General features: G+C 34.6%; 1 protein-coding gene across 3 annotated transcripts; it reads right to left on the reverse strand.

Moving 5' to 3' along the window:
- Window positions 1-3,421: 3,421 nt before the first annotated feature.
- si:ch1073-365p7.2 lies at window positions 3,422-14,095 on the reverse strand. Of its 3 annotated transcripts, none has more exons than XM_073917176.1 (6): window positions 13,902-14,095; window positions 11,094-11,146; window positions 9,222-9,890; window positions 5,471-6,343; window positions 5,175-5,279; window positions 3,422-4,621 (listed from the first exon to the last, which is right to left on the reverse strand). In XM_073917176.1, the coding sequence occupies exons 2-6, from the start codon at window positions 11,137-11,139 to the stop codon at window positions 4,476-4,478; spliced, it is 1,839 nt and encodes a 612-aa protein (XP_073773277.1). In that variant the 5' UTR covers window positions 11,140-11,146; window positions 13,902-14,095; the 3' UTR covers window positions 3,422-4,475. The 3 variants fall into 3 exon arrangements, with proteins under 3 accessions (XP_073773277.1, XP_073773278.1, XP_021335601.1); XM_073917177.1 differs by lacking the exon at window positions 13,902-14,095 and adding an exon at window positions 11,471-11,616; XM_021479926.3 differs by lacking the exon at window positions 13,902-14,095 and adding an exon at window positions 11,471-11,614 and having other exon boundaries at window positions 11,094-11,207.
- Window positions 14,096-14,179: the final 84 nt, after the last annotated feature.

The raw sequence follows: 14,179 nt of genomic DNA on the forward strand, positions 1-14,179 counted from the left end.
CACAGTGCTAACCACTGAGCCAGAGATTGTGTTATAACCCATGAGATTAATATGCGTTATAAATCATTATAATTATAATAGGAACAAAAAAAATGGAAGTCAATGGCTGTTTTTTCTCCAACATTCTGCAAATTATCTTCCTTTTTGTTCAACAGAAAAAAATAAACACAGAAGTTTGCCTCTAATAGACCACCATCTCCACGCCAGATCTATATATGATCCAGCCCCGGATGCCAGATCTTGTCAGAAAGTGTCAGTTTCTGCAGGTATATGGAGAACAAGTCAGCAGAGTTTCCAATACCCAACCCTGTTAACCGGTATTCTACTGTCAATATAGGAGTTGACTAAGAAAACCAGACAGGAGCAGAAGCAGGAGACGAAGTAATGATGATAAAGAAAGAGCAGAGTTTATTGAATAATATTAGATGATTCAATGCTCAAACTACGTCTGACCAGGATAAATCCAACAAGTGTTATTATACCACAAGCAACAGCAATGGAAAATTACTGCTTCACAACATTGTCCAAAGACAAAACAGACATTGAAATATATTCTCTTATCTCTTACTTATGAAAACAAGTGTCGCTTGAATCCACAGTCATAAGATTATAACAATATTTAAATATTATAATGAAGGAATAATTATAGGAAAATAGTAATAATAAAATATAAGAACATAATAATCAATAATAATAATCAAATCATTAACTAATAACTAAATAGTTAATCATTAACTATTAAATAAATAAAATAATTAAATGAAGAATAAATGAATAAAAACAAATGAATGGTTGCTTTCTTGAAACAACACACATAAGTTTGCTACAAGGATTCTCAGATGGATTCTTCAGAACAAATGGAGGATAAGTGAATGATGGCAGAATTTTCATGTTTGTGTGAACTATTAGCTTTTTTCCTCATTAGCTGTGTACACTGTAAAAAATAATTAATTTTACGGTTTGTTTCCTGCAGCTGGGGTGCTGGTAAAAACTCGTAAAATAACAACCGTTAAATTACAGAAATATAATGTAAAATAGAAGATATTAAATTACAGAGGTTTAACAGAAGTTTAAATTTAAAGAAATTTCTGTAATTTAATATTTGATATTTTACGGTATATTTCTGTGATTTAATGGCCGTTATTTTATGGGGTTTTTTCAAACCGTAAAATTACGGATTTTTTTTTACAGCGTACACAGTAATAATATTTATAAATTAGCAGTTTTGCGTATTTTATGATTCATGTTTTTATTCCCCCCATTTATTTCTGCTTCTGAATTGCATTATGAGATTTAGTGCTGTTCCCATGCTGATACACTTCCGGTGAGCTGTTATTGTGAACTTTGTACCATTTTATACGGTTCCTTATACAGCATGGATGTTGTAATGTCATTAAAATACATTCAGTTAAATAAACTTGAGCATTTATTTAGTTGCTCAAGCGTAAAACAAGACGAAAAGGGGTTTACTTCCACATACCCATCAGAATCGGCAGGCTAGCGCAGAAGCTCCATTGAATATACTGGGGTAAAAATAAATGCTCATATTATAAAGATATGGCAAATGAAATGTAATTTAATGCAGTGCTTCTTGTAAAACCTAATACCCACTTTATATCGGATATCACTCAGCTAGTGGAGATCGCTGATTTTTAAAGAAAACAGACCTTAAACGCACCGGATTTTGCATTGCCATTCAATTCGCCAGAAGCGCTTAACCCAGGTTACTGGCAAATTAAAAGTCCTATTGGCATGTTTTGGCATATACCCCAAAAAAGTGACATTTCTGAGCATGTGTATTAGTGTGCAGTGCAAAATTATCTGGCTTGGTGTTGTATATTATGCTACAGAAGCCTTGAAATAAGCTGCAGCACATTCTGCACGTTCTGTTATTTTACAGACTTATTTCTCTACATATTATTTACTATTATATGATTATCTCAAACTACTAAAATGTCAATAAGTCACTTTGTTAAACTGTATAGAGCTGAATTTTCAACATCAAAAGTGGACAGAGCAGTAAAGTATTTTAAGTACTGATTTCTTTTTTGCATGTTTCTTACACTTTAATGTTTCAGATCATCAATCAAATTTAACACACTTATGCACAAATAACACAATATACAGTTTTTAAATGTCTAATTATTTTAACGGTAAACTACTGCTAACTACAGCTGCTGTTTATTTACAGTAAATCTGACAGATTTTTATTTACGGTGTAGTAGAAATGCATGAATTCAATGCACACTTGTTTGTTGACCTCTGCTGAATTAAAACTAAAAGTCATTCACCAGCACTGAAGTGTTAATCAGTTATCTAGGTTTCAGAGTTATCATGTTTCACTGCTAAACTGCTGCAGATCTGGTTTTACACTGGGTTAGAGATCACAAAACAAAACTGAACCAATCATCTGTGAACACAGTGACATGAGTGTCTCAATATTATTCAAGTAAACCGTCTTCAGTCATGTATTATGAACTCAAACTGTTGAAAATGCAAATACATGAGTGATGGTAAATTGAATGCGTGCAGCTCTTAAAGTGACAGCGGCCTATTTTCCTGCTGCTATTAATAAAAGCAGTGTTTCGAAAGCTAGAGACACAAAAACAGTACATATTTTGGACGTCTCCCTTATCTGACCCATTCATTTTAGGTTTTGGAGTCACTTCTACTGTTCTGATGAGTTGATTAAGGTGTGTTTGATTAGGGAGAGGTTGAAAATGGTGTGCCTTCAGGAACAGGGTTTGGAAACACTGAGTAAAACAACAAAAGTTCAACATCACACTGCTCCTGACTTATGCAGCTTTTATAAGAAACAAAGAAAGGCCCGTTTTCTATTCAGCCTCCCTAAAAACTTTTTTTCTTCTGGAGAAAGTCTTATTTGTTTTATTTCAGCGAGAATAAAAGCAGTTTTTAATTGTTTTAAACCCATTTTAAGGTCAATATTATTAGCCCCCTTCAGCAATATTAGTGTTGGATTGAACACTGTTATACAATGACTTGCCTAATTACCCTAACTTTACCCTAATTACCCTAGTGAAGCCTTTACATGTCACTTTAAGCTGAACACTAGTCAAATATCTAGTCTAATATTATTTACTGTCATCATGACAATAGGAAAATAAATCAGTTATAAGAGATGAGTCATTAAAACTATTATAATTAAAAATGTGCTGAAATAAATCTTCTTTCCATTAAACAGAAATTGGGGAAAAATATACAGGACAGCTAATAATTCAACTTCAACTGTACATGTTTTGGTTATATGACCCATCATAATCATGCTAAATAATCACATTGACCAAAATAATTGTGACACTATAATCCATCAGCTTTATACAGTAAGTGAAACTCTGGACCAAACCCTGTTTACAGAGAACATGTACTTACCTATAACCCTGCCAAACCTGATCTAAACCAGTTTGTTTTGTTTGTTTTTGTTCAGCTGGTTTATGCAACAGTCCATTAAAAACGCTGCTCCTTATGATTATGAACCTGATAGTGTAAGATTTTTCAACTCTTGTGAAAAACAGAACAGTGTTTGCATTTCTGTTGTTGTTGTTTAACAAATTTATTGTCCTGTGTTGAAGCATTCATAACAGAACTGAATATAATAAACAATGATATGTTAGGAAATCTGAAAAACAGTTAGTCATTTACAGATTTGAGTGTATAAGACATCTTCAATAATAAGACTTTATTAATATCACAATTAGTATTGCATGAGAACATTAATATTATTTAAAGGGGATTTTTTTTATTAAACATAAGGTGTTTTTTAAAAAATCCAAATGCTATTTGCACTCTATTATGTAAAATTATTAGTCTAATTAAACGTAAATATGTAATTAATTATTAGTTCTACTTTTAGCCAAAACGCATGTATGTATGTATTTATATATCAGTCAGAATTATTCGCCCCCCTGTTTATATTTTTTCCCTCAATTTCTGTTTTACAGAGAGCAGATTTCTTCAGCACATTTCTAATCATACTAGTGTTAACAACTCATCTCTAATAACTGATTTATTTTCTCTTTGTCATGATGACAGTAAATAATATTAGACTAGATATTCTTCAAGACACTAGTATTCACCTTAAAGTGACATTTAAAGGCTAAACTAGGGTAATTAGGGTAACTAGGCAGGTTAGGGTAATTAGGCAAGTCATTGTATAATGATGGTTTGTTCTGTAGACTATCGAGAAAATATTGCTTAAAGGGGCTAATAATATTGAGCTTAAATGGTGTTTAAAAAAATTAATAACAGCTTTTATTCTAGCTTAAATAAAACAAATAAGACTTTCTCCAGAAGAAAAAAATATTATCAGACATCCTGTGAACATTTCCTTGCTTTGTTAAGCATAATATGGGAAATATTTAAAAAAGAAAAGAAAATTCTATATATATTTGTTGAGGTCAAAATTATTGTACATATGCATGATTGCTTGCTTTTCAATAGTCATGTTTCTGATGCCATCACTGTGTCTTCAGTCTCTTTCTCTTTGTCCCTGATTCTGGTTCTTGAATTTTATCAATAGTATGTTCAATATAATGGTAATAGTTTTCTAGCCACATCTCAACAGCATCCATTGACCTGATCCTCTTCTCAGTCTGGGAAAGCTCTGAAAAAGACAACAAATTACATAATTAACAACACAAATGTACATTTAAAAGTACTTTCGTTATCCTATAGTTTGACAATCAATGTTTAACAAATTAAACAAATTTTCTAGACAAGCAAAACATGTCTTATTTTCAGAAATAATGAGACAAATAATAAAACAAGCAAAATACTCTGACAATGGGGTTAGCAAAAATAAACACAATTAATTTGGGCATATTATTTCTGAGGACAAGACAATATGTTTTGCTTGTCTAAAAAATGCTTCTTGATTTAAGAATTTGAAGATATTTGGACTAAAAACAAGAGAAAAACTCTAAGCATGGAACAAGTTTTTGCAGTGTGTTGTCCACTGGCAGTATAGATATATATAGTATAAATATATACACAAGTTATTTGTGAAAACAGGTGTTTATGTTTTGTCTTTTCAGTATTTGTGTGTTATTTTTTGCAGCATGTGTGTCCATAATAAAAGTTTAAAGTATATTAAGCATGGCTTTTCTCTGTAGATCACAGACAGTTCATCTATTATGTGTAAAGTTGCACATATTCACCAAATGATGACTTGATGTCCTGCAAACTTTCCCGAACGCCATCTATGATTATGCTTTCCCATCTGCTGAACTCTCTCTCCAGAAGCGCTTTAATCTGCTCAGGAACTGAAAGAAACACAAGCAGTCAACCCCAAAAAATGACACAACCTGGTGAACAGATAGTTTCCTTATATACAGCGAATCTCCTCAATTACAGTCATTTGAGTATTTGTAATTTGTTATTTTACACCACTGAGTGTCGGCCAGCCTAATTCATACATAAGGCCTAATAGATAAATAAAACAAATCCCACTTACTGTTGTCCTGTTGAGGTGGATTGTTGACTTTAGGAGGTTGATGGGAGTCATAAGGTGTTTTCTGATCTGTAAATGTGACACCAAACTCTTTACTCTGGGACTCGTCAGCATTTAGAGGTTCCTCCATCACATGCATGAACAACTTTTCAATCTTTAGTCTTATTTCTTGCGCTTTTAACTTAAACCCTGCATCCAAAAAGCAGTGGAAGTCCTTCAGTCTGATGATCACCTCTTCCTGATTGTCAGCCCTTCCATCGGTTTTTACTGGAGTTTTCTCCGTGTTGAGAACAAACAGGCTATTTTCGGCCACCATTTCATCAATCTTCCTCAGCAGCTCAGAGACTTGAGCTTGATTCTCTTTGTTGATGTTGTTAAAGACGTGATATCTGTTCCTGCATTTCTCAATCAGCCACTGAAGAGCTTCTCCTTCGCTCTCGATGTGCTGCTCGATTGATATATCGCTAAGTCTGTCGCCCCACGTGAATAAAACTATGGTGTGTCTCCACACATCCTCTCCCAGGATGGACATGTTTTCCTCCACGATTCTCTTTTGCTCTTTCTGAAATGACGTATCGGCTGGAATCACCAGCAGGAAGGCATGAGGGAACTTCTCGCACTCTGAAATGCTTTCCAGTATGGCAGATGTAATGAAATCAGGGTTGAGTTCTGATGCTAAGTACTTCCACCAGCCTGGAGTGTCCAACACACTGACTTTTCTTCCTTCGATCTTTCTGAATCCTTTCATAGTTGCTCTAGTTTTTCCCCCTGTTATAAATTCGTCCTGGTTAAGGATGATGTTTCCGGCTGAGCTCTTTCCAGCGAGGACCCATCCTAGCAAAACAAGTCTGATCTCCTCAAGACGACGCACACATGCTAAAATAAAAACACACTTAGAGTTAGCTCCAGTCAAGTTTGAGCTTTATTGTCATTTCATTTGTAACTAAATGTCGTGTCTCGCAGGAACATGGTGCTACTGTACATAAACAAACAATCATAAATATAAACACAACACTGGACGTAAAAGCTAATTAAAACTTATTCATAACTAACTAGAGCATTTGTCAAGCCTACTCAACATTGTGAGGCACTCATTGTGAATTAAAGTAAAGTTTTGTTAGATGTTAGTTTCAGTCTGTTAGTTTTAATTTCTATTATCTAGTGTCTCCAGAACAGTGACAAAATTCACATTTAGAAGATATGAACTGTCTGGATTCTGCCACTTCGGGTTTGCTAATTCTTGTTTTGGGTGGCAGAGTCCAGACACTAGTCCTGTCATGTCTTGTATGTTGTGTTCGGCTTGAGTTTTCTTGGCTCGAGCATTTACATTCTGTCATTGTCTTTGTCTTCATCTCAGTCTATATTTACATGAACTGCGTGCTTCAGTGTTTTGTTTCGCGTGAACACGCGGTTAATGAGTTCTTTCATTAGCAGTGTGTTCTAGTCTTGCTTTCTTTGTCATGTTCTCCTATCTATTGTCTTTCCCAACCCTCCCTGTTAACCCATTATTAGTTTATTATGTTCACCTGTCTGTCATTTCTGCTTATAGTCTCCTCATGTCTGCTGTCCTGTGCCAATTAGGCGTCGTTTGTCTAGTATCTTGATTGATTTTAGGAACGCATTTCCTCCTAGACCGCTCATACTACAACCACCAAACTAACTCCAAACCTCCAAACTATACTGAATCAAGTTGCTTTATCTTTTCCATCTGATCCGACTCACGGTTTTCCCAAAACTGACCCGGAAAATTCGGTAAAGTCCCATAGACTTATCATTGGACCAAACTTTGTGACCTCATAACTTTGTCCCAGACTGTCATACAGACTTACGTTTCGGGTCATTTAACTCAGACTACCAATCTGCCAATCACTGATGACCTTTCAACTTACTAGTCACACCCTAGCAACCACTTACAGCACCCTAGCAACCGTTCCATAGACTTCCATTAAAAAAACGCCATTGACTTTACATTGGACATTCTAACAACACACCAATCCATGCTAAAAATATACTAACAAACATACTATTTATACTAGCAACATGCTAATTCATACTAGAACCACGCTATAAACATGCTAATTTATGCTAGAAACATTCTAGCAACATGCTAATTCATACTAGAACCACGCTATAAACATGCTAATTTATGCTAGAAACATTTTAGCAACATGCTAATTCCTACTAGAACCATGCTATAAACATGCTAATTTATGCTAGAAACATGATAGCAACATGCTAATTGATACTAGAACCATCCTATAAACATGCTAATTTATGCCAGAAATATGCTGGCAACCTGCTAATTCATACTGCAACTAATTTATGTTAGCAACTGCCTAGCAACACCTTAGCAACTGCCTAACAACCACTCAGAACACCCTAGCAAAACCTTAGCAATGACCTAAAGCACCTTAGCAACCACCTACCAACATTTTAGCAACCACCTAGCAACACCTTGCAACTGCCTAGCAACCACTCAGAATACCCTACCAACCACCTAGCAACGCCTTGGCAACCACATAGAAACCAACCAGAACACCCTAGCAACACCTTAGCAATGACCTTGAACACCTTAGCAACCACCTAGCACATTTTAGCAACCACCTAGCAACACCTTAGCAACTACTCAAAACACCTAATCAACCACCTAGAAACACCTTAGCAACCACCTAGCAACACCTTAGCAACTGCCTAGCAACCACTCAGAACACCATAGCAACCTAACAACCCCTTAGCAACCAACTATAAACCAACCAGAACACCCTAGCAAAAACCTTGAACACTTTAGCAACTACCTTGCAACACCATAGCAACCAAATAGCAAATACTCAGAACACCCTAGCAACAACAAAGCATCACCTTAGCAACAACCTAAACACATTAGCAACTGCCTAGCAACGCCTTGGCAACCACTCAGAACACCCAAGCAACCACCTAGCAACAGCTTAGCAACTGCCTAGCAACCACTCAGAAAACCTTGGCAAACACCTAGCACTACTTTAACAACCATTCTAAACACCCTAGCAAGACCTTAGCAACCACCTAGCAACCGCTTAGAACACCCTATTAACTGCCTAGCAACACCTAGCAACCACTTAGAACATGCTAAAAACCATTCAAAACACCCTAGTAACCACTTAGCAAACACTCAAAACCCCCTATCAACAGCCTAGCAAGCAACAGGCCAATCCATAAGAAAAACATGCTCACCTATACTTACAACTGTTTCAAACTTCTTAAAACTTTAAACTTTCAGAAGTTTGTCTACGAACTTTACTTCTTTTAGTTTTGGTTAACGTTCACCCCTCTTGGTTGTTTTGCTGTTTTTACGTTTTGTTTTTTATAATTTATAAGTACCTATTTTGTGTTTTAGTTAAGTCATCGCTCCGTTCCCCACCCTACATCTGTGACATAAACCTGATATAAACATCCAAAGCTTGTCACTTCTGTCTAAATGGATCAACGATTTTTTGTCATTACTTTAGTTTCTCATCAAACCATCTTACCAATAAAAATGCTCTCTAGTATCAGACATGCCCCGCCCCCTTCTTCTCATTAACTTTTCATTTGATGTGCTTGAGCTTAACCACTCTCATTGGCAGAGCCGAGAGAAAACTAAACACTATTGGCTGTTTTTAAAAGGGGGAGCTAATATTAGTCCCACACTCTCTTCATGTTTCAGTTGAGATATATTAAATAAAGATATTTCAGAGCGTTTCACAGGACATTTAACATCACTTTACAGTCCACTTACCTTTCTCTTGAACTGTACTCCGCTGCTGCTCTACTTTGCATTTTCTAGAAATTGCTCTGGTCTGAATTTCCTCCAACTGCTCTTTGACTTCTCTTACTTTTTCCTGGTCAATATCAAAGTGCTTGCCATTTTTCTCAACAATCCCCTCAATTTTCCCGATCAGCTCTTTGACTTGGGTCTGGTCGTGAGGGTTGATATTATTGAAAACCTGATATTTATTTTCACATTTGCCAATAATTCGACTGAGCGCAGATTCCTGGATTTTCCGCTTTATGTCTTCTTGTTTAACCAGATCTCCTCTTGTAAAGATGATGAGCGAGTGAGTCCAGATATTTTCACCCAGCAGATCTACACTCTTCTCCAGAAATTCTGCATCAGTATCAGTGAAAGTGCGATCTGCCCGAATCACGATTAAAACCGCGTGAGGTCCCGGTGAGATCAGAGAAATCCTGCGAATCAGCTGCTGTTTGGAGATGTTTGATAAATCAGTCAGATTAAAGGTTTTCCACCATCCAGGACTTTCAATCAGACAGATTCTCCTGCCGTCTATAAATCCTTCTGTTTTCACATCTGTGGATACTTTCACTGCTGTTTCACTGCTTTGTAAAACTGTATTGATAACCGATGTTTTCCCAGAATGATGCTTCCCAAGAAGAACTACCCTTAACTCTGGAAGACAAAATAGAAAAAATTAAAGCAACAATCAAAAATGCTAATTAATTTGATCCATGTTGCACAATAATACACTGTAAAATAGGGCTGAGCAATATATCGTTTGAGCATCGATATCGCAATGTGTGTATCCACAATAGTGAGAGGGGTCTGGATGCAAACCTGGTCCTGATGCAATCTGAGCTATATGTGTAATGGAGGCCAGCTAGTAGGTGCTGTGCAGGTAAACCTCACTCCTCTGACCTCTAAAGGTGCTCTAGCGACAGACACAAGAGGTCATGGTCTTTAACCTCTTTGGTAGAGCGCCCGACTCCCATGCGGAAGGTTGTTGGTTTGATGCCAGCTCGGAGTGGGTTGGGTGGTGTAGGACTGGCGGGGTTACACATGCAATGATTTTTAATGCCCACACCTAACCCTATACCTCTCACAGTGACTTCACTAGCTCTATTGAGTGCATTGTGTCTGACATTTGCATTAATGAGAGATGCAATTTCAGCTTTCATCATCAAGGCTGCAACCGGATACTATTGTCAATAGTCACATCGCAGAATCATATCAGTTATTAAAGAGTAAAAGATGAAGATATTACTAAATATTGTTATTTTTTTATTATTTATGCTATGATGACAATGCTATTTTACATTTGATTGTTCATTTCTGTACTTATATAGCTAGAATATTGTTAGACTCCCCAGAAAACCATAAATGACTATTTATTTATTTATTTATTTGTGCTTGTAGTTTATTATAATTTATGCAGATGCACTGCTTAGAAAAGGACTTGATCATCCCTGTCGTTCTAAATTAATGAAATCTTTCCAAATAGGGAATTCAAGTCATTTAGTGAAATTATATTCACATCGCAATATATATCATGGCAAAACTAAATATTGAAACGTCAGATTTTACCAATATCATGCAGCCCTTCTGTAAAATATATCTGTTAATGAACAGTTACCACACCAACGCAGACAATATAGCACCATACACTAATAAAAATGTCACTTTTTTGGAACTTTTTAAGGTTAAGAGTTGCTGGAAGAAAAATTAAGATACCATAAAGCAAGTTAAAAGCATAAATAAATGGTGAAAAAAAATTTATAATATATATATATAATATATATATATATATATAGAATTTTTTCACCTGCTAATTTACAGATATAAAATGTATTTTATGAAGAGTTAAGAGTGCTGTACCTTTTGGTGAGCAATAATCCATTTTATTCCCTGCACGTTTGGACATTTTCCCTCTAGCATGTTCAGATGTGGTGAAAAACATGGGCAATGTCAAAACAGAAAACAATATACCGCCTTAAAGACAACAATAAATAAATTACAAATTTAAATTTTAAGCATTTGTGATATTACATTTGGTAAATGCACATAGATTTTTTATAGATTACATATAAATTTTGTAACCAATAAATAAATGAATAAAAATAAAGGCATTTTTTATTATTAGATATGCAATTACACATACCTTTTGTTGACTTATTTTTTTGTCATTTAGTCTACATAAACAATGTTTCATTTGTAGTACTAAAACATTTATAAAGAGCTGTATAAAGTCATACCTGTACACTCATCTCTCTTTAAGCAAGACAGCGTCAGGAAAAAAGTGCGATAATTAAATCTACTAAAGCTCTGGTTTTATTTTCGGTTGTTATGATTGTAAATCCTCAGGTGATTCGTTTGAAACAAAGGTGGAAGGGTGTGGCGTGTTCATGGAAAAAGTTTTAACCCTTTATTGGGCCAAGAACCATATATCCTAATTCTATTGACATTGATTACAATTGTATGTAATTTTATATAGTTACATTTTAAAAAGTAATGTAACCTTTTAAGACATAAAAGTTTAAAAGTCTTGTAATATCTCCCAGTTTGTTTGTTTTTTCAATGATTATTTCAATGAGCTCAAAGGATTAAATATGGTTACTTCAGTTTGGCTTTAGGAGTATGACAGCGCCCCCTATTGACCACATTAAAAATCGTTAAAACCATTACAATAAACTAGTGTTTTACATTTGGAAATCTTCAAATTAAATACTTACTTAAAGCAGTGTTTCTCAACCATGTTGCTGGAGGACCACCAGCTCCGCATATTTTCCATGTCTCCTTAACCAAACACACCTGATTCTGATCATTAGCTCATTAGCAGAGACTGAAAGGCCTTTAATGGGTGTGATAGACAAAGGAAACATTCAAAACATGCAGTGCTGGTTGTCCTCCAGAAATGTGGTTGAGAAACACTGATTTAGAGACTCTGTTGATTTATTTCATAACATGTTGAATCATATATCCACCACCCACCCTCTTTATTTTTTCTTATTTCATTTATTTAGGATTTCTTATTTTATTTATTTAAATGTTTCTATGTTTATGGGCTGTGTAGTGATAAGGGTGATGTACTGACTGTATACATAATTATATTCAATAATTACTTTGGAAGTTTAAAAGCAGCTTTTTTAAACATGTGTCACCTTCCTACTGCTATCTAGGAATCTGCATAATAATAATAATAAAAAACAAATGTGTAAAATGAACAAACTTGTGTTATTCATTCTGTGCATCATATCAATTATTTTTAAAATTATCTATATATATATATATATATATATATATATATATATATATATATATATATATATATATATATATATATATATTTCATTCTATTCTATTCTATTCTATTCTACATCTATTGGATTGTGCTATTAGTTTGGGGCTAATCAGTTTCATGAGTGTAGTTCTCCCCGTGAATGAATGAGAAAGTGAAAGTTCCCTTTACATTTGCAACTGCTGTGGTGCAACGTCTGAACACAAGCCCCGCCCATTCCAACACCCCGCGCCTCTCACGTTTTGTGAGTAAGGGGAAGCTGCAGGCCCGCAGACCCAACTACACGCTCAGACCAGCACTTTCTAGCAAGTAGCAACATCAGAAACGCCAATAAGGTTATTGATTATTAAAGCGATTCCTGAAAATTATCAAGTTTTATGGCATAAATCAATGAGGTGTAAAATATTAAACTAACAAAGAATTATTTCAGTGTTTGATTTGATCAAAATTTGCGTCAAAAGAGCATTATTTTATGATATTTACAGCTTGCTCTTATTTTATCTATTATTGTACCATTCTGGGACAATTTTCTAGCAATGTTTTCTGGCAAAATAAAAAAAAACTTTAAAGTTAAAAAAGTTTAAATAAAATGCAGCCTATAATATATAGCGCAATTATTATTTGTAACATATTTTAGTGCTGTATAGGTCTACTGTACGTATTTCTGTATTATCTATCTAAGAGTGCTACCTAAGACAATAACAGTAACACAATAACAGTTTATCAATTATTTACAAGTTATGTAATGATTACAAACATGTTTTTTGGAAATCAAAATATTAATTAAATTTGCATAGAATTTACAATATGAGCTCTATTAGGTGAAATCAAAACTAATTTTTTTATTAAAAGTGGGTCTCTGCCAACACTAATACAGTGTACCAAAGACTGCAGATATTTCCAGTTTTTTTGCTCTAGAAATGAAAAATCTCCCCAATAAGAATGTAAAGCATTTATTTTATTTGATGTTATTTTCTACGTAAAAAAAAAATTATTACTCCAATTATTATTTTTCACCATTTTTCCATGCATTGTTTGCAACTTGACTTGTAGGACCTTATGAAAAAGTACACAAAAATAAAGTTGGTTGTGAGAAAATTACCTAGAGTACTATAATTGTATGTGAAGAAATTTATTGTATATGAAGATAATATTCATTCCCTCAACTCAATACGAAGCAGTGATAAATCCTTAATGATAAAAAAACAACAACAACAAATGTTTAAAAAACATTGAAGCAACTGAACAATATATATTTACAAATACAATTAATAAAAATACAATAGAATTATTGTATTAAATCAAAAATCTAGTACGTTTATTATTTCATATAATAATCTATTCAATCACAGCCTAATATTTTATAGTAGAAAAATAGTTTAAATTACAATTTAGAAGCAGCTGAAATCAGGTTAGTCGATCTTTTAAACAGCAGGTGGCACTGTGAAGGTCTGGAAGTGCAGGTCTAGCCGTCTGAGCGAGCAGGTCTGAGCGTGCGGTTGGGTCTCCGGGCCTGCAGCTTCATACTATTGCGTTTTGTAGCACTTTCCAGTATCTGCAATCTACGGTTTCCACCACACTTCTGATAATACAAGAAAAATGAAATAAATTTGTATACATTTATTTCGCAGTTATTGTGGCAAAAATATCATCTGACGCCCACACA

This window comes from Danio rerio, chromosome 11 (assembly GCF_049306965.1).
Source record: "Danio rerio strain Tuebingen ecotype United States chromosome 11, GRCz12tu, whole genome shotgun sequence".
NCBI classification, from domain to species: Eukaryota; Metazoa; Chordata; class Actinopteri; order Cypriniformes; family Danionidae; genus Danio; species Danio rerio.